The sequence below is a fragment of the Xyrauchen texanus genome, chromosome 5 (genome assembly GCF_025860055.1).
Source record: "Xyrauchen texanus isolate HMW12.3.18 chromosome 5, RBS_HiC_50CHRs, whole genome shotgun sequence".
NCBI lineage: Eukaryota > Metazoa > Chordata > Actinopteri > Cypriniformes > Catostomidae > Xyrauchen > Xyrauchen texanus.
Window position 1 is genome coordinate 13,821,869 of NC_068280.1, and position 20,751 is coordinate 13,842,619.

At 39.3% G+C, this 20,751-nt stretch overlaps 1 protein-coding gene across 1 annotated transcript in view; it reads right to left on the reverse strand.

Annotated features, from left to right (window-relative positions):
- The window catches only part of LOC127644133 (thioredoxin-like), a 33,479-nt gene extending 16,456 nt beyond the window's left edge, over positions 1–17,023 (reverse strand). The window contains exons 1-4 of the mRNA XM_052127157.1: positions 16,867–17,023; positions 10,091–10,195; positions 9,848–9,913; positions 6,933–6,998 (exon numbers count right to left, since the gene is read on the reverse strand). Coding sequence (XP_051983117.1) covers positions 6,933–6,998; positions 9,848–9,913; positions 10,091–10,195; positions 16,867–16,890 — 261 coding nt within the window. The 5' untranslated portion in view covers positions 16,891–17,023. The remainder of the gene's footprint in view (positions 1–6,932; positions 6,999–9,847; positions 9,914–10,090; positions 10,196–16,866) is intronic.
- Between the last annotated feature and the right edge of the window lie 3,728 nt (positions 17,024–20,751).

Consider the following 20,751-nt stretch of genomic DNA (forward strand, 5'->3'; position numbering starts at 1 on the left):
ATTGCTGCTTGCAGCTATATTTATATATTATTATTATTATTATTCTTCTCCTTGAGCCCCAATAGCTCAAAAAGTCACTGGTCAAAAATTTTCTAAATTGGCACATTGATACTCCATGCCAGCGGGTACCCCCAAACCAAGAATGGCCCACATTCAGCCCATAGGTGGCGCTACAGGCCACGCCCAAAAAACAAAATTCAAAGTGATACAATTTCCGCCATTTGTCCAAATCTTCTGAAATTTGGTGTACATGCCTCATTCCTCATGGGGAACAAAAAGCCTCAAGAACCCATAACTTCCGCCATGATGGATTTTCCCGTACGTTGAAAATTTCGAAAACCTACAAAACTCTTCTTCTCCTGAACCGTAGCTCCAATTGACTTGAAATTTGGTACACATGTGTAGAATGGACATCCTTGAAAGCGTTACTTAGGAAAAATGAATACTGATACAAAATGGCTGAAAGAGCGTGTTTATGTAAATGTCCAAATTTTAACAATATATACGTGTCAATAAATCAAATGTAATTTTGACTGATGGTTTTCAAACCTAACATGCTTCAAGATGACATCACTCTGAAGTACTAGCAAAGAATGGCCAACATTAAGCCCTAGGAAGCTACAGGCCATGCCGAAATTCCCATTTTCTGGTCTAAAATGTTCTAATTTGGTACAATGGTACTACAGGCCAACAGGAACCCACAAACCAAGAATGGCCGACATTAGCCACTAGGGAGCTAAAGGCCACGCCAAAATTCCGTTTTCTGGTCAAAAATGTTCTAATTTGGTACATTGATACTACAGGCCAACAGGAACCCACAAACCAAGAATGGCCAACATTCAAGCTCAGCCTAGGCAGATGCAGCTACAGAGCCACAGTCCAAAATTCCCATTTTCTGGTCAAACATTTTCTAATTTGGTACATTGATTCTACAGGCCAACAGGAACCCACAAACCAAGAATGGCCCACATTCAGCCCCTAGGGAGCACTACAGGCCACTCCAAAATTCCCATTTTCTGGTCAAATATTTTCTAATTTTGTACATTGATACTACAGGCCAACAGGAACCCACAAACCAAGAATGGCCCACATTCGACCATAGGTGGCGCTACAGGCCACGCCCCAAAAAATATTTTCAAAGTGATACCATTTCCACGCCATTTAACCAATTCTTCTGAAACTTGGTGTACATGCCTCATTTCTCATTGGGAACAAAAAGCCTCAAGGATCCATAAGGTCGATGATGGATTTTCCTGTACACTGAAAATGTTTAGTTTAGGATTCAGACAGAAATACATGTTTTTGGATTCATCCATTGAGAGGGTTTAACCCCAACCCTCTACTGATCAATTTTAAATGATTTGCCATTTTGAGGAGGAATCCGCATTGCTGCTTGCAGCTATATTTATTATTATTATTATTATTATTATTATTATTATTATTATTCTTCTTCTCCTTGAGCCCCAATAGCTCAAAAGTCACTGGTCAAAAATTTTCTAAATTGGCACATTGATACTCCATGCCAGCTGGTACCCCCAAACCAAGAATGGTCAACATTCAGCCCATAGGTGGCGCTACAGGCCACGCCCAAAAACAAAAATTCAAAGTGATATAATTTCCACCCCATTTGTCCAAATCTTCTGAAACTTTGTAAACATGCCTCATTTCTCATGGGGAACAAAAAAGCCTCAAGGACCCATACTTCTGCCATTATGGATTTTCCTGTACAGTGAAAATTTTGGAAAACCTACAAAACTCTTCTTCTCCTGAACCTCAGCTCCAATTGACTTGGAATTTGGCACACGTGTGTAGTATGTATGTCTTTCCAAGCGTTACTTAGCAAAAATGAATACAATACAAAATGGCTGAAATGGGCGTGTTTATGTAAATGTACACACAAAAGATGATCAAAAATTTTTAAAATCCCATTGATTTACAATGGCTGAGCAAAAGTGCTCCCTCTACTGGACAAATATGGTCCACATGTAAAATCCCATTCACTTACATTGGCTGAGCAAAGAGGCTCCCTCTACTGGAGTAACTCTGTCTACCACATGCAGCTCTTCTGTAGCAATCTCTCTAATGAAGCATTTAGGTCTCCTAGTGGGTGGAGCTCAGACTTAGACTACAGAAGACATTTTGCGTCTGCATGGAGGTATGTCAAATCAATTGTGTGTCTTAATGCTTTCCAGTTTGAACATTCAAGCGATTTTACACTATTCAACTCAACAAAGGCAAAACAACTCAAATAAATGTTTTCGAGCAGTTTGTGTGACACAGCGGCGAGCAGCGTCGGCGTCTAACGTTCGCACGCCGATGAGAGTTAAGCTTTCCCTTCTTGCGTTTCAGCGGACAATTTCATACACCAAAATACATGATATATTGGGGTGTCTGCTATATCTCAAGTGAACAAACAGTTGATAAAGAAATCGGGTATCAATATATTGAATTATGAATTATTGAAGGGGTCTAGTGATGCGCTGTGATGTCCTGTTAGATTTTTCTCTATCGAGACAGCGTTAGCGTATCAAAACTTCCGAGTATGATGTTGTTTAATTGTCTCTGACAACACGCCAATCCTCGGTGAGATCATTTTTGCTTCGCATCTTCCACGAAGGTTTGTTGGTTGTGTACAATGGTTGCCTGCTTGAACATTCAAGCGATTTTACACTATTCAACTCAACAAAGGCAAAACAACTCAAATAAATGTTTTCGAGCAGTTTGTGTGACACAGCGGCGAGCAGCGTCGCGACTACGCTTCGCTGCGCCGATGAGAGTTAAGCTTTCACAGCTTCATGCGTTTGAGCGGACAATTTCATACACCAAAATACATGATATATTGGGGTGTCTGTTATGTATCAAGTGAACAAACAGTTGATAAAGAAATTGGGTATCAATATATTTAATTATGAATTATTGTGAACAACACGGATGCAGCTGTGGTGTCCTGTTAAGATTTTTCTCTCGAAACAGCGTTAACAGCTTAAACAAAATACTGCGTTATTTTTGCACATACAGATACATTTAATACATCGTCACAAACTATGAAAGTTGTACTTTTATTTGTTGTAAAATAAAGAAAATAAACCGTGTGCTCTTTGTCTAAGCGAATATCTTTCTGAAACACGTCACAAAACTTACACAAACATGAAACATATGTCTAAAGAAAGTAGGGATGGGCTGATCAATCCTAGCGTATCAAAACTTCCGAGAATGATGTTGTTTAATTGTCTCTGACAACACGCTAAACCCATGGCGAGATCATTTTTGCTCGCATCATCATGAAGGTTTGTCGGTTGTATACAATGTTTGCCTGTTTGAACATTCAAGCGATTTTACACTATTCAACTCAACAAATGTCAAAACAACTCAAATACATGTTTGCGAGCTGTTTGTGTGACACAGCGAGCAGCGTCGCGTCTAACTCACGCACTCCGATGTCTTTCAGCTGCTGCTTAGCGTCTGAGCGGACAATTTCATACAACAGAGTGTCAAAATACATGATATATTGAGGAGTCTGTTATGTCTCAAGTGAACAAACAGTTGAGAAAGAAATCTGGAATAATTATATTTTATTCTGGCATTATTCAGATGGCGTCCTGCTATATTTTTCTCTCGAAACAGCGGAAACAACTTAAACAAAATACTGCGTCATTTTTGCCCATACAGAAACATGCAAGACATCATTCACGAACTATGAAATGTGTACTTTTATTTGTGTACACTTACAATAACAACAAAACCTTGTGCTTTTGTAAAATAAATAAACAGGGTGCTCAGTCTCTGTCTTAGCGATTATTTTTCTGAAACCGTCACAAAATTCAAGTGAACAAAATCAACCATTCACGCAGTCTGTATTTTATCATCTCACAATGAATACAAATGCAACAAGCATGGCACAAAACGAAAATAATGATACTTCTCAGTTCTCAAAAGATTAAACTGAACTGTGCCTTAAGTATCGTATCATGCGATAAAAGCCTCTTAAAGAGACAGTAACAATTTAGCCTTAGGTCCTGAACATAGACATTCCCAAGTAATTGAGAAGTACAAATGGTATTATTTTAAGTTTTTTATTTCTCTCTTACCTTGTAAAATGCCACGTTTTTGAATGGCATGTAAACACAATCACTCCATTTTTTCACTGGATCTGTTGCTATTTTAATGATTTAAAAATCAAAGCACTGACCATTTAAAGTGTGAGCTTGTAGGCTACATTTTGAAATAGTTATAAACAGTCACAGCTATACAGTGTTATTATGTGCCTAGATAGTCTTTCAAATAAAATTGCTTGTGATATGCTTATGTAAATCACACAAAAAAACAGAAAAAAAATCTTAAGAGAAGTGAAAGTGAAAGTAGAGATTTTCAAAGTGATTTTTCATTCAAAGTGATACAATTTCCACGCCATTTGTCTAAATCTTCTGAAACTTGGTGTACATGCCTCATTCCTCATGGGGAACAAAAAAGCCTTAAGGACCCATAACTTTCACCATGATGGATTTTCCGATGCGTTGAAAATTTGCGAAAACCTAAAAATACTCTTCTTCTCCTGAACCGTAGCTCAATTGACTTGAAATTTGGTACACATTTGTAGAATGGACATCCTTGAAAACATTACTTAGGAAAAATGAATGTGATACAAAATGTCTGAAAGGACGTGTTTATGTAAATGTCCAAATTTTAACAATATATACCTGTCAATAAATCAAATGTAATTTTGACTGATGGTTTTCAAACCTAACATGCTTCAAGATGACATCACTCTGAAGTACTGCATAAAGAATGGCCGACATTAAGCCCCTAGGGAGCTACAGGCCATGTCGAAATTCCCATTTTCTGGTCTAAAATGTTCTAATTTGGTACAATGGTACTACAGGCCAACAGGAACCCACAAACCAAGAATGGCCGACATTAAGCCACTAGGGAGCTAAAGGCCACGCTAAAATTCCGTTTTCTGGTCAAATTTTTTTTAATTTGGTACATTGATACTACAGGCAGACAGGAACCCACAAACCAAGAATGGACAACATTCACCCCTAGGAGCGCTACAGGCCATGCCAAAATTCCCATTTTCTGGTCAAAAATGTTCTAATTTGGTACACTGATACTACATGCCAACAGGAACCCACAAACCACGAATGGCCAACATTAAGCCATTAGAGAAGCTACAGGTAATTCCAAAAATCCCATTTTCTGGTCAAACATTTTCTAATTTGGTGTATTGATTCTACAGGCCGACAGGAACCCACAAACCAAGAAAGGCCCACATTAAGCCCCTAGGGATGCTACAGGCCACTCCAAAATTCCCATTTTCTGGTCAAATATTTTCTAATTTTGTACATTTATACTACAGGCCAACAGGAACCCACAAACCAAGAATGACCAACATTTGCCCATAGGTGGCGCTACAGGCCACGCCCCAAATTTTTTTTCAAAATGATATAATATCCACCCCATTTGTCCAATTCTTCTGAAACTTGGTGTACATGCCGCATTTCTCATTGGGAACAAAAAAGCCTCAAGGATCCATAAGGTCGGTATGGATTTTCCTGTACATTGAAAATGTTTTGTTTAGGAATCAGGCGAAGACATGTTTTTTGAATTCCTTAATTGGGAGGTTTATCCCCAACCATCTACTGATCAATTTTAAATGATTTGCCATTTTGAGGAGGAATCCGCATTGCTGCTTGCAGCTATATTTTAGTTTTACTTTCATATAAGTTGACATGCTATTTTATATAAACGTACATATTTTACTAGTGGGACTGTTTCCAGACTTGCCAGCCAGGATTCAGAGTATTGACATTTGAAATATGACTCCTAATAAGCAAGTTGCAATGTAAATGTTGTTTCGGCTAAAGCAGGTATTTAAATTGTATGCTGTATGATATAAATATGATATGTAATATGATATTAAATTATATGAATGTTTAGAATATATTTTATCTAGTGTTTATGCTGCCTCATTATCATCAATGCTTGTGCTTGCAAATATCTGTTCAGGTGTAAATGAGTAAAATGCACTTTAAACATGACAATATTAGAAAATCAGCATATTATAATGATTTCTGAATGATCTTGTGACACTGAAGACTGCAGTAATGATGCTAAAAAATTCAGCTTTGATCACAAATTGCATTTTACAATATATTCAAATAGAAAACTGTTCTTTTAAATTGTAAAATGAGTTCACACAATGTTTTTACTGTATTTTCAGTAAAATGGATCAAATAAATGCAGTCTTGGTAAGCAGAAGAGACTTCTTCTAAAACTTTTAAATGGTATTGTAGGTATAAAATTAAGTAAAGTCTTAATGTAAAGAAAATGTTTAGTCAGATTACTTCTTTTAACTTAAACTTGATTTTGATCATTAAGTCTCCTCACATTCATTCTCTTTCTGTCACATTCCTCAGTGATAGGCCCAGGGAGGGGTCTTTTGTCTCCTCAGGTGTGCATTACCTCAATACTCATGATAGTTCACGCCTCCTCGCATATGATATTTCTAACACTAAAAGCGTCTTACAAAGTTAAAGTACTATATTGTTTTGTATTAATAAGTGATCAGGATGGCTTTCACATCATTATGTAGCAAAAACTCTAGGCTACAAGATCCAGTTCTCAAAAGTCTTGTGGACAAATATTTAGTATGTCTTATATGGCCTTATTTCAATTACATAATTTCGTTTTTTCAAAAACCATGCATAAACGTTATTTTCTCAAAAATACAAACCTGTTCAAACATGTTGCTCACATATTATTGTAGCACAGTTTGTGTTGAATACAGTGTTATCAGACTTTAGCCATTAATATGTTTTTAAGCAACTGAAAAAAGCACAAATGTCAAGGCATGTCAAAAGTTCTCCAGGGCCCAAAACACCCTCAGTTAAACTGGAGGCTTAATGCAGGACTGATTAAACAACAGAACAAACCTTTTTCCCATTCTTGTAGAAGTGGAATGTTGGCATACATTTGATCTCACAATACTGGGCCACATCCTGCAAAGGATAAAACACAGAACATGTTGAAAAGAAAAGAAAAAGAAAGAAAGAGAAAAAAGGTTGAAGTAGATTAGGAATTAAGTCAATGGGGCATAAGAATATGACATAAGGGTTTGCAAGGTGCACTAAGTGGAAGTAACCAATAACACATTTCTAAGGTATGTTTGGAATGTACTAACAATATTTCTTACACTTCGGGCTGGGCGATATGGCCAAAATTGTTATCACGATAATCTTTTTCATATTGTTCGATATCGACATTTATCATGATATACATTTACACATTGCACTTTCTTTTTTTTATTTCTAAGTTGACGGAAGAAGAAAAAATTAATTCTAAACAGTCAAAATAGTCTCTAAAAAACTGCACAGGGGGTCTAGAGCCACCCAAAGCAGTGGGGTCTGCGGGATCTTTTACCAATTTTACCGTCTTTTACTGTTTATCAATTGAAAATGAATGTTAAAAGATCATCTATTTGTTCTGAAGCATAGTGGCAGCAGTCCAGTATTTGTTGGAATATTTTTACATTAAAATGAAATATTTCTCTTTAGATTCAGATACCCAAGTATGGGGCATAGAAGCACTTGTGACTGTGGAATGATGCTGAATGTGGGTTCAGGGGTGTCCCGAGAGAAAATTTAGAAAACGTTTTTTTAAAAATGTAAAAAACATTTGTATATTTTCATTAAAGTGAGAGACTAGTCTACCAACTAGTCATTTTAGTCTTTCCTTATCCATTCCTGATTCGATTTGTTTATTATTAAAGGCTCGTAACATGCTGATTAATAAAGATACATTTAGAAGGGGAAAAACGTTATCGTCTAACAGGTGCTTTGAAACCACGTTAACTCATGCGGCGCATTATGTCTACACACATGCAGGGAAAAGAGGCAACACGTGCGGAGTGGGACAGGCCATAAATTATGCATGTTTGGTGTTAAAGAACAATATTCAAGATTACAGCACAGAAAGATCAGAACTGTTGTCCAACTCACTGTTGTTCTTTTGCGCTCTTCACTAGAGACGATGAGAGGGCGCAACTATTGTCATGAAGTCTTGAGGTGCGGATGGAATCAATCCGGTGTCCGATGTAACCTAATTGATAGCAAGGCAGCTAGCATTAGCAAGTTCATCCAGTCTGACCCTGCGTTACCACTGGCGCATTGTGAGCGAAGCTGAGAGCGTTTTCAATTCATTCCTATGAAAGCAGAGCATCATGCTCACAAGGTGGATCGCAAGATTGGCAGCAGTGCGGAGCAAGCTCTCTCCTAGTGCTGTGAGTGCCTTTGAGCGGATTTCTTCCACCCCAGTGGAAACGCAGCCGGAGAAAGCCGAAATGCTTTTGTTTTAGCGACACACAGTAAATATTGAAAATTCCTCAAAAGCTTATTGTGGATTTTCTTTATCGTGATATATATCGATATCGTTTCTAGCCCAGCACTACTTACACTATGTAATTCTACTGCCCTCTATTGGCATTTCATGAACTAAAACAGCAAATTAAACTTAGACACACCAACACACAGGCAAAATAAAATTCTCATCTTGTGAATTAGTGCCAATGAAAATGCAAGGTATCCCTTTAAATAGTATTACCGTTTTCATTTAATTCCAATTTGTTCCCTGTGTAACTACTCATATGACTGAAAAGAATATGAACAAGTGGGCAGAGTAGGTGTAGCTACTGATTCATAGCCAGCCCAAATTATAGACTATTCTGCCAGTTACAGAAACCTTCATTAAGTTAGCAGTGTGTCTACCGCAATTGCCAAGTTTCCAATTCACACATTTTCCAATGTATTGTAAATAATCAATATCGGTATTACTACACAGTCAGAATTTGTCAATCTATGGTGCAAAAGGGAACTGACTTACAAAAGCCCTTGGTATACTTCCAATTTGACGTGAACGTTCAGCGTCTGCGTACAGTTGAACGCAAGCCTTTCAAAGTATACTCTATATACAATAACTTTGTGTACATACACAGGCGGTTGGCACATGCGTGTTGCCACTTGTGGACACTTTAATTTGTGCAAATAACTCCAGGTGCACACGCATTCTGCACGTTCAAAGAAGTGCAGTTACAAAAATCAGGCTGCACTCCTTCAGTGCTCGAGCACTCTGCTGATGACGAGATCTGCGTCACGCTCCTGTACGCAGACACTCAGCGTTCGCATCTGAACAAAGGGCTTAAAATCCAGGAAAGCAAACATGTTTCATCTATAGGGATTAAACCATGCTTTCCTCTGTACAAACACTTCAGCTCTATATTCAGCCTAAAAAATTGGACTTCTTAAAAATACATGCCAAACAAGAAAATGCAGTGGGTTTCAAGACGGTCTTCCCTCAATATTACAAGATGAATTCTAACTGGTTGCCAGTGATTCAATTACTGTGAAAAAAAATCTTGCTAAATACTTGCTGGCTACAGCAGTTTGTCTCAGTTTTAGCTTTGCTGGTCTGTGATTTTATACAAAAATACATTCTAATTGGTCTTCTTTCATACCAGTTCTGTGTGATAAGGCAGCAACAGCAAGGTTTTTTCATACCATTGTGATTCAACAGAAAATTATTTTGAGGTAGATATGCCTGACCAAAAACTGATCAAAAGTGAAACGCACAGTTTTCAATACATAAAGATGTAATGTATATCACAAAGCCTCAAAGTGAGTTTACAACACTGCATTTGCAATACAAATTTAGCCATTTTAGCACTCAGGTGCTATTGTGTCTAGGGATGGGCACAAGATCCCAAATACTCCAATTTGACTAAGGAAATGAGCGGATCGTGTTTGCAATACTGCACAACAGGAATCAATTTCTATAACTAAAACTGAAATCTCACCTGAGCATCATCAACGTCTACTTTGAGGAAGACCACATTAGAGTTGGCAGGATTTTCAGACAGACCCTAGTAGTGAGAAAGGTCAATGAGATAGTCGGTCAAATGACATGAACCAATGAATACAGTTTCTCAGATGTCTAAATGTTTAAAAAAAACTCCACAATTAAAAATTAAGTGTAAGCAATTACATTACCAGTAATAAAATTGAGCACAGTTTTTAAGATAAAACAAATGACCACTTACTTGGTAAAAAGGAGCTATTTTCTGACAAGGCCCACACCACGTAGCTGTAAAGTCAACCACTACCAGCTTATCGCCTGCCTCAACCAGAGCTTTTTGAAATGCATCCTGTAAATGTTAGATTATTCGTAAAGACCAGACAGGAGACAGCGGGCTCTTCACATGGAGGCGTTACTGAAAACATCTACTTACGCGCATCCAACGCATGCGCACATTACATACAAAACATCCTACCAGTACATCTCCCCCTTTTAGCTAAAGAACGTTCCATGCATTAACATAACATATTACTGCACTATTACTTTCTTATTCCGTCCATTCCTTCCCCTTCTTTTTTAATTTTTTTTTATAAAAACACGCCTCTGTATGAGAAAAAAAACAGGTATTATTACACATTTTCATTACTTATTACTGTTTCAACAGAAGAAAGGGAAATAACATCAGAACGGACACTAAGTCAACTCTAAAGGTTTAGTCTTAATGGTGGTCTGATCACCCTGCCCACTCTGCTTCTAACACAGTCCCTAATCTCTCTTGGCTGTGAAGGAACTGCCCTCAGATGAGAACGGTGTCTTCTCAAACTACCAAACTGCCCTTCTACAATGTAGGAATGTGGAGCATCAGCAGGACTCATGACTATGCCTGGGTTTGGTCCATTCTTGATCCAGACTGATTGTCCAGACTGTAGAGCAGGTTTTGTATGTGCCCTGTGCCGTTTATTGTACCACTTAGTCTGTTTTTCCTTCAACTCTTTGTCTTTTCTTTTGAAAGTGTTGAGGTTTGGCCAGGCTGGTTTCAGGATGGATGGACTCACTGGGAGAGTAGTTCTGATGTTCCGTCCCATCAAGAGTTGAGCAGGTGAAGCTCCTGATGCTAATGGTGTAGCTCTGTAAGCCATAAGTGCTTTGTGAGGGTCCTCACCTTTACGCAGTAGTGTTTTAACAGTTCTCACTGCTCTTTCCGCTTCTCCGTTGCTTTGAGGATAGTGCCGTCTGCTGGTTACATGATGGAAATCGTACTCTTTTGCAAAGTCAGCAAAGTCAGATGCTGCGAACTGAGGGCCATTGTCAGTAACTAGGACCTCTGGGACCCCGTGTCGAGCAAACATCGCTTTGAGCTTCTCCATCACATCTCTTGATGTTGTTGAAGTGAAGCAACTTCTATGTAGCGTGAAAAGTAGTCTATCAGCAGAACATAATTACCCTTGTTCCAATGGAACAGATCTGCTGCCACTCTCTGCCATGGTCGTGAAGGTAAAGGAGTGGTCAACAGGGGTTCTGGGAAACTGTAGCTATTTTTTACACATGTTTCACACTGACTGACTTTGTCTTTGATGTTCTTTGTTATCCCTGGCCACCATACTGACATTTGCGCTCTTGCCAAGCATTTAGTGATGCCTTGATGTCCGTGGTGCAACTTCTCTAGGACTTCTTTTTGCATACTGCCAGGTATCACTAATCGTTTTCCTTTCATCAGCAAACCCTCTGCATTGAGCAGATCATGTCTGTGTTGCCAAAACAACGCTAGGTGTGGTGGAACACTCTTTTTTCCATCCCAGCCTGTACGCACAAGAGAACTTAGCTGTCTGCACACTTCGTCCTCTTCCTGAGCCCTCTTTATTTGAGCAATCTTGGTAGGTGTTGCTGGCAATTGTTGAATGACATGATCAACACACACTTTTACCACTTCCTCTCTTTTTAGATCTGCTTCAGTTGGGTTTTCTGTGAGTGGAGCTCTAGAGAGCGCATCTGCTGTGATCAGATTTTTACCAGGAACATGCATGATCGTGTAGGAGAACCGCAGAAGTCGTAGACGAAATCTTAATATGCGTGGCGGCAGGTCATCTAGTGATCGCGAGCCAAGTAGACTGACTAGTGGCTCAGTCCTGACCACAAAATCCAGTCCCAGAAGATAGGTTTGAAATCTTTCACAGGCCCAAGTGACTACTAGGGCCTCCTTCTCAATTTGAGCATATCTTTTCTCCGTAAGCGTCATGCTCCTTGAACTGAACGCAACAGGTCTCCATTCACCTGTAGGCTGCAGTTGAGATAATACTCCTCCTAATCCAAAGAAAGATGCATCAGCTGAAACTCTGGTATGTCGATCTGGACAGTACTGTGCTAATACTGCCGAAGAACTGAGTTCTTGCTTCAATTTTTCAAAAGCTTGTTGTTGTGGACTCCCCCACACCCAGACATTTTCAGCTTTGAGCAGGTCTCTGATGGGTCCAGTCAACTCTGCAATGTTGGGTGAAAATTTACCAACATAATTCACCATGCCGAGGAACCTCTTGACATCAGCCGTATTTTTAGGCTCTGGCATTTCTTTGATAGCTTTTATTTTGTCTGGGTCAGCTCGTATGCCTTCTGCACTAACGATGTGGCCTAGGAACCTAACCTGAGGCACTGCAAATTGACATTTTTCGTACAGTGTCAACCCTTTCTGTTCCAGAAGGTTCAGAACCTTGATGAGTCTTGCATCATGTTCTTTACGTGTAGCACCGAACACTAAGATGTCATCTGCGTGGCACAATGTGCCCTCCAGGCCCTCGAGTAGTTGTGTCAAACGTTTTTGAAAGTGTTCAGGTGCTGAGGAAATGCCAAATGGAAGGCGGTTAAAACAGTATCTTCCATAAGGCGTAATGAAGTTAGTGAGCGGGACCGAATCTTTATGCAAAGGAATCTGCCAGAATCCAGCAGTAGCATCCAACTTAGAAAACACTGTTGCGCCTGACAGTTTAGCCAGTGTTTCATCCACTGCAGGAAGAATATGTCTCTCTCTGCAGACATTGTTATTTAGATGTGTTAAATCAACGCAGATTTGAATCTTGCCATTTGGTTTCGGCACTATCACCATACCTGAACACCACTCAGTTGCTTCTTCAATGGGCGTTATAACTCCTATCTGTTCCATTCTTACCAGGTCCTCTTTCACACTATTCATCATGGGCAAGGGCACATGACGAGGGGCAGCCAGAGCAAATGGAGTGGTTCTCTCTTTGAGTTTGATTTTGTATTCTCCTTCCAATTTTCCAAGTCCCGTGAAAACTTTTGGGAACATCTCTTTGTAGTTTGGATCTGCTGTTTGAATTGCATCCACTGTGTGCAGTAAGTCCAGCTCTTTTATGGCAGGTAGTCCAAGGAGAGGGGACACCAGTCTTGGTATCACAAACACTGGGTGTTTTATCACTCTTCCCTGATGACAAAGTGATGCTTTAAACTGCCCTCTCACCTGTATTGACATATTGCTTGGTCCACACAGCTTTTTGTTCGGGGGGCTGAGAACACCGTGGCATATCTTTGAGTACATGCTCTCTGGAATAGCTGTTACAGCTGCTCCTGTGTCCAATTTGAAAATAATTTGCTCACCGTTCACTGCAATGGACTTTTGCCAGACATCAGTCGAACTCTCTGCCTTTACAACTCCCAGGAACACAGTCTCTATACTCTCCGTCTCATCACAATGATATATTTCCTCCAATCTTTTTTTTGTTTTGCAAACTGCAGCGAAGTGGCCTTTTTGTTGCACTTCCTGCACTCAGCCTCCCTTGCTGGACAGCTGTTCAGTGAATGTGCTTGTGGCTTTCCACATCTGCCACATCCCTTGCTGGCTTCATTATGTTTTGTACTGTCTGGTCGTCTTTGCGGTCCTTTTTGTGCAAATCTTGGTTTCATTTTGTATTTTACCATGTCCATGTTTACCTCATTTGAGTCACCGCTTGCTTGTCTTAAGATCGTCTGCTGCTTTTTTATTTCTTCACTTTGTCTTATCTTTGTGATGGCTTTAATGAGTGTGAGTTCTGGATCAAGCTGTAATCTCTCTGATAATCTGTGATCTCGTATGCCAACTACCAGTCTGTCTCGTATCATTTCCTCTTGAAGGACTCCATACTGGCAATTTTCTGCTAGATTATGAACTGCAGTGATGAACATTTCAGATGATTCAGCCCTGTTCTTGGCACCTCTTGTTGAATTTAGCCCTCTCAGTAGATCACGTTGTGTTTACATACTAAGTGTTTCTCAACGCGTCTTTAACTTCGTCATATTTTTTTTTCCTTCATCAGAAAGAGCCAGCGTGCACATGATATCACCAGCTTTATCTCCCATCGTGTAGATAAGCTGAATTAACTTGATATTCTTGGCTTCTTTCACTAATTCCCGCTGCTATACGGAATCTCTCATATCGTCTAATCCAATTTGGCCAGCTGCCAAAATCATTGAAGTCGAAATGTTCAGGCGGGCTTATTGAGAACAAAGTATCCATCTTATATGTTTACCTTGGTGCTGTTGTAAAGTGAATTTGTTTTGTTGTTGTCGTTTTTTTTCCTTTCTTTTCTCTCACTTCGTTTATAATCTCGGACCTCACACACCCTGTTTCCGTCTCGCAGCTCCAGCCGTGCCGACCGCCTGATCTCGTTTGATTCCTCCAAACTTCACTTACTAACTCTTGTCTTCGCCGGGCTGGTGCGGATGACTGTATCTCTTAGAAAGCGAGGTAATTCCGCTTCTGACACCATGTTAGATTATTCGTAAAGACCAGACAGGAGACAGCGGGCTCTTCACATGGAGGCTTTACTGAAAACATCTACTTACGCGCATCCAATGCATGCGCACATTACATACAAAACATCCTACCAGTACAGTAAACACACAAGTCAAAGATGGATTCATAACAGAAGCCTGTTTTTGAACAAATCTTTTAAATGACTTGAAAAACTAGTAGTCTCAGAGACTGATTCATTCATTCTGTCATGGCTAGGCATTTATATATAAATGTATATTTCATCTTTAATTAATTTGACTCTGATAACTATGTGTAAATTCAGAGGGAACAAAGACCATTTTACTTTAATTTTACACTTATTATTATACACTTAAAATATCTCGTAAACACTTCCTGCATTAAATACATGAATCGTGACCATTAGTATGATTTAAAACATGTATTTTGTGTCACTCATGTGTTGATCATCACACAAACAACTTCAACACAAATAACTGTAAGCTGTCAAGCTCCAAATCAGTAAAACGATCTTCCCATCACTACTGTTTTCGTTTCTTGTCTCCAGTGTTTTCAATCGCATCAATAATGTTTTTAGCAGATAATGTGATCTTTTAGCTTAATAAAATGTTAAACATTCACAGTGCTGAATGCTGATACTTTGAGTCACGTGACCATCTTTTGACAGTGTTTCAACCGAGTAGGAAGATGACATGAAGCGATGGCCTAAGGTTAGTTACACTGATATCATTAACTACTTCGAGTTATGACAACCAACAATTGCACAGGTTGAGCCTGAACTTATATTTATGTCAACTAACTTTGACAAATGTTGTTGTTCTCCATCTGGTTTGCTCATCTCGTTAGTTTTGCATTGCTTTTTATGGAAACTGTGACCAGAAAACAGTCCAGGTAGCAATCATGGTGCCATCTAGTGGTTGATCAGAAAAACTGGGTATAATAGGATATAACAGTTAGTTTCGGTCCTCAAATCTGATTGGATGAGCGGTGTTCAAAGAGTGCTGATATACAGTCCAACAGCCCTGGGACGCTTCACTATTTGTATCACTCTGACACTCTTGTGTTCACAGCTTTCTATACTGGTGAGGATTTTAATTGAACAAATCAGAAATAAATCAAAATAATCGATGAGTAACCATTTATGGAGATTGCATATTTCAGCCAGTAGGTGGCGACCATTGAGCAACTTAAAAAATAAAAATAAATAAATACAAAATTAAAAAAGTAATTCACAACTGAAGTGAACAACTCAAAAGCGACTTGCCCACTTAAAATATTTTTTCAAAAACATTCATTCAATTTCAAATGAAACCACTAGTTTAAAACCTAGCTTGGCATTTTTTTTGCAACTATTTTCACTAGAAATGCACAAACTGCATCATAGCTGCACATTTACTGACTGGAAACCATGCACAACGAATCCGTCGCGGAATGTGAAACCGGTAGCTGCTCTGCACTGTTGATACTTTTTAACGATTACACAATTTAAATGTAGCGTAGGCTACGCATCACAACGGAGGGTCTATAATCTGTCAACGACTCGCATTAGAGTTCATGGAAAAACTGTATAATCTAAAGATGTCCTTGCATCTTTATCTGCATTATATGGTCAAATGCGGCTGCGCAAAGAGAACTTCGCAAGTCTTCAACCCGCGTGATGTGATGCGCGCTTCAAGCATGTCGCATCGGGCCGTGATCACCGAGATGAGCCACATTATTTTTGAGTGTAATATATATAATGTTGTCTAAGTGGAAACTGTAAGCGAGAAAACATCCTATTCGACGGTAGGTTTAGACCACATTGTGTTCACGTGGGACGCAACTTATATAACAAGAGGCAGCATTACATATTTCACTATGCGATGGGTTACGATTTTATAATAAAACAGTTCAAATCCTAACAATCTGCTGTAAAAGATGGGATTTGGTCAGCTTAAATATTTTAGTTCTGTCCGATCCCGTTGTGGCTAGTTTATAGCCAGTAGACGGAAATAATTTGTTAGCAGATCGGCTAAAAACTAAGTCTCACCATTACGCCGCAAAATCACAACCTGAACTGACTTAATAAACATTTTGATTAATTGCTGCTACTTTGGGAAACGTCTTACACAACTATTAGATTCGTAACTAAATTGACTGACACTGAAATTGGCTGGCTTGAAAGCTACATGCTTTCGAACAGTCAGCATAAAGTGTCCATTGATCATTTTAAACAGAAAATGTGAAATTAACGGATGGTGAATTAAAGCAGCGCTCACCTGATCTTCAATGATGATAATCATTCTGTCGCTTTTCTGTTGCCTCGCGGTCACAACACAAACCTTCCTCGCGAACTCGCCAGGCTCGCCCAGAAATGGATGTCCTCTCTTCCTCTGAATCAAGACTAGAGCACCGCTTCTCTCAAAGCCCTACCCAAACGCGTCCTACTAAAAGAACCAGAAATGTCACATATTTTGTAACTCTTGCCTAAATGTGGGAGTATCATTATGACGCATTGTAGACATTCTTGCTAAAATAAGCTGCTGCAGCTTTTTTCCTGGGAAAATTTGGTCTGACATTATATTAATGCGTTTGCTTAGGACCAAGGGTAATATTTGTTAAGCGCAGATGTACTTTTGCCTAAATCAAGCAATCCTTCAACCCTGTTATTGATATTATATATCATATTTTATATTTTATTCCCCCTATTTGAAAACACCAGGCTCACATCAAATAGGTAGCATGAGTTAAATCCTAAATAAGCCTCTTTATTGTTCAGGTGTGAGACAACTGTTGTTTTCTTTGTATATGTATGTATGTATGTATTTTTTTCTATATTGGGAAGTACTTTTTATTTTTCACATAAGTTATTTCTCAGGGTGAGTTTATATTTTAATTTTTTTTTGCATTGCCTCATACCTTAATTGGTTACTAAAAAGCTTTCAAACGTTAATGCTAAGGGAAAAAGATAGCCTACAGTTAACTGAAAACACATTGAACTTATGATAACATGCCCCAACTGAAATAACATTATGGGGTCAGTTTATAGGTTTTATGATAGGCTTTTCAGAAATATCTAAAAAGTAAAACAATTATGGGGCTCAACATTATTCATGAAACAACAAAAAAGGAAAAGGGAATGTACACAATTATAAAAATATTGTTATGGTCATCAAATATTGGAACTGATACATTTATGGCTTTTAAAACAAATGTAACAACATGCCCGGTAAAAATGTGACTTGACTTGTGAAAAATACCTTTGTCTTAAGAACACATTAAACCTTTTGGTAATCTGACTTCATAATCATGTTGACCCTTACCTTAAAGAAATAGTTCACTCAAAAATGAAAATTCCCTCGTCACATATGTATGACTTTCTTTATTCTGCAGAACACAAACGAGAACACAAAAAATAATATTTCAGCTCTGTAGGTCCATACAATGCAAGTGAATGGTGACCAGACCTTTGAAGCTCCAACATCCACATAAAGGCAGCATAAAACTAATCCATAAGACTCCAGTGGTTAAATCCATATCGTCAGAAGTTATTTTTTTTACTATAAAGTTTTTTCTTTTGTTTTTGGCAATTTGTATTCTTTGTGCAAATCGCCACCTACAGGGCAGGTAGAATAATTTATAGTAAAAAAGGACTCTTATTATAATGATCTGTTTCTCTCCCACACATATCAGTTTTTAATATATAGATTTAACCACTGGAGTCTAATGGATTACTTTAATTCAGCCTTTATGTGCATATCGGTGCTTCAAAATGTTGGTTCGCTACATGGTTCTACAGAGCTAAAATATTCGTCTAAAAATCTTTCATCTGTTCAGCAGAAGACATAAAAGTCACACACATGGCATGAAGAATTTAAGTTTTTGGGTGAACTATCCCTTTAATGTGTGATAACGTTCAGATAACGTTAAAGCTGCAAAAACTTAATATTACCAGAACAAGATCAATAGCACCACAGACACTCGTAGCTTGTTTAGAACATTCAACACACTTCTCTGCCCTCCCCCTCCACCACCTGACACATCACTGACAGCAAATATCTTCGCCACATTTTTTACTAATAAGGTTACAGCCATCAGCAATACATTCACAGCACCACACCCTGTCAAACACACACCTCCTGTATGCAACTCTTCTTTCTCTATGTTCTCTCCTTTAACTGACACTGAGGTCTCCTCCTCTCCAACCACCCCACCACCTGTTCTCCAGGCCATCTCTCCATCCATCCTACCTGCACTTGCACACATAATTAACACATCTTTTTTTGCAGGCACTTTTCCCACTACATTTAAGCAGGCTCGAGTAACCCCACTGCTGAAAAAACCTGCACTTAACCCCACACAGATAGAACACTACAGACCAGTCTCTCTCATCCCATTCATGGCAAAAACGCTTGAAAGGGCAGTTTTCAATCAGATCTCTGCCTATCTCTCACAGAACAAGCTGCTGGATGACAATCAGTCAGGCTTCAAAAGTGGACACTCCACTGAGACTGCCGTGCTGTCTGTCACGGAGTCACTGAGAGAGGTGAAAGCTGAATCCAGATCATCCATTCTGATTCTGCTGGACCTTTCTGCTGCCTTTGACACAGTCAACCATCAGATCCTACTCTCCACCCTCTCTAAACTGGGCATCACTGGAACTGTGCTTGGCTGGTTCAACTCCTATCTCTCAGAAAGGTCCTTTGAGGTAGCCTGGAGAGGGGAGATTTCCAAGCCACATCAGTTACTTACTGGGGTACCTCAGGGATCAGTGCTTGGGCCACTTCTCTTCTCCATATACACAACGTCATTAGGACCCATCATCCAGTCACATGGTTTCTCTTACCACTGCTACACTGATGACACGCAACTCTACTTGTCTTTCCAGCCCAACGACACCACAGTGACCGCTCGAATCGCTGCCTATCTTGCAGACATCTCAGCCTGGATGAAGGAACACCACCTGCAACTCAACCCAGCCAAGACCGAACTCCTTGTCTTTCCAGCCAACCCTGCTGTCGAACACAACATCACTGTGAAGCTGGGTCCAACTACAGTTTCGCCTTCCAAAACGGTCAGAAATCTAGGGGTAGCTATTGATGATGAGTTAAATTTCACAGACCACATCTCAAAGACTGCAAGGTCATGTAGATTTACACTCAACAACAGGGGTTCTCAACCTTTTGCAAGCTGGGCCCCCCCAAAGCTGGTTCATTGCAGTTGGGGCCCCAATGCCCCCCGCCCTGCCCCATGCTTTATTGTTGTTGTTGTTATTATTATTATTATTATTATTATTATTATTATTATTATAATTGGCAGTAGCACCAGACTTCTAATGTGAGCTTGCAGGCATTATTATTATTATTATTATTATGAGTAGTAGTAGGCCTATCATCATTACTAGGCTATTGCTATATAATTATATGTGGTTACATGCTTTATTGTTGTTATTATTATTATTATTATTATTATTATCATCATCATCAGTAGGCCTATTATCATTACTAGGCTATTGCTATAATTGGGAATTGGCACCAGACCTCTGATATTAATTTATGCTTTATTATTGTTATTATTACTAGGCCTAATAGTAGGCATCATCTGCATTTTTTACAGAAGCTTGCTGGTAGGTGATGTTAAAGTGAGACCTGAGCCTGCTTTGCCTTGCAAAGATCCTCAATTCTTGGCTCAATGTTTGATAAACATAGACTCAAATCATCCTCGATTTGTGCATGATTGCAGTATTTCGTTTTGAGTGCAGTCATTTTTGAGAATCCTGCCTCACACAAATATGTCAACGCGAAAGGATGGAGAATCTTCAAGGCGACGTCACAGAGTTCAGGGTATTCCTGCATCAATGCTGCCCAGAATGACGAAAGAGGGCAGGAGCTAAAGAGTTCCTTCAGTCTACTGTCACTCTTCAGCTCAATAAGCTGTTCCTGCATATCAATTGATAGCTCGTTTGCTGTGCACACAAATGGATCTCGAACCCACGCAAAAGAGCGATAATCCTCTTTAAAGTACGTCGCAAATTGTTTTCTCATTGCTGACAGGTGCTCAGACGCTGATTGAAATAGGGAGGAGAAATCCTGTGACGTGCCTGCATCAGTGATAAAGTCTGCAAGGCTGGGGAACATGCCGCAGTTCCCTCGACTGATGCGGCC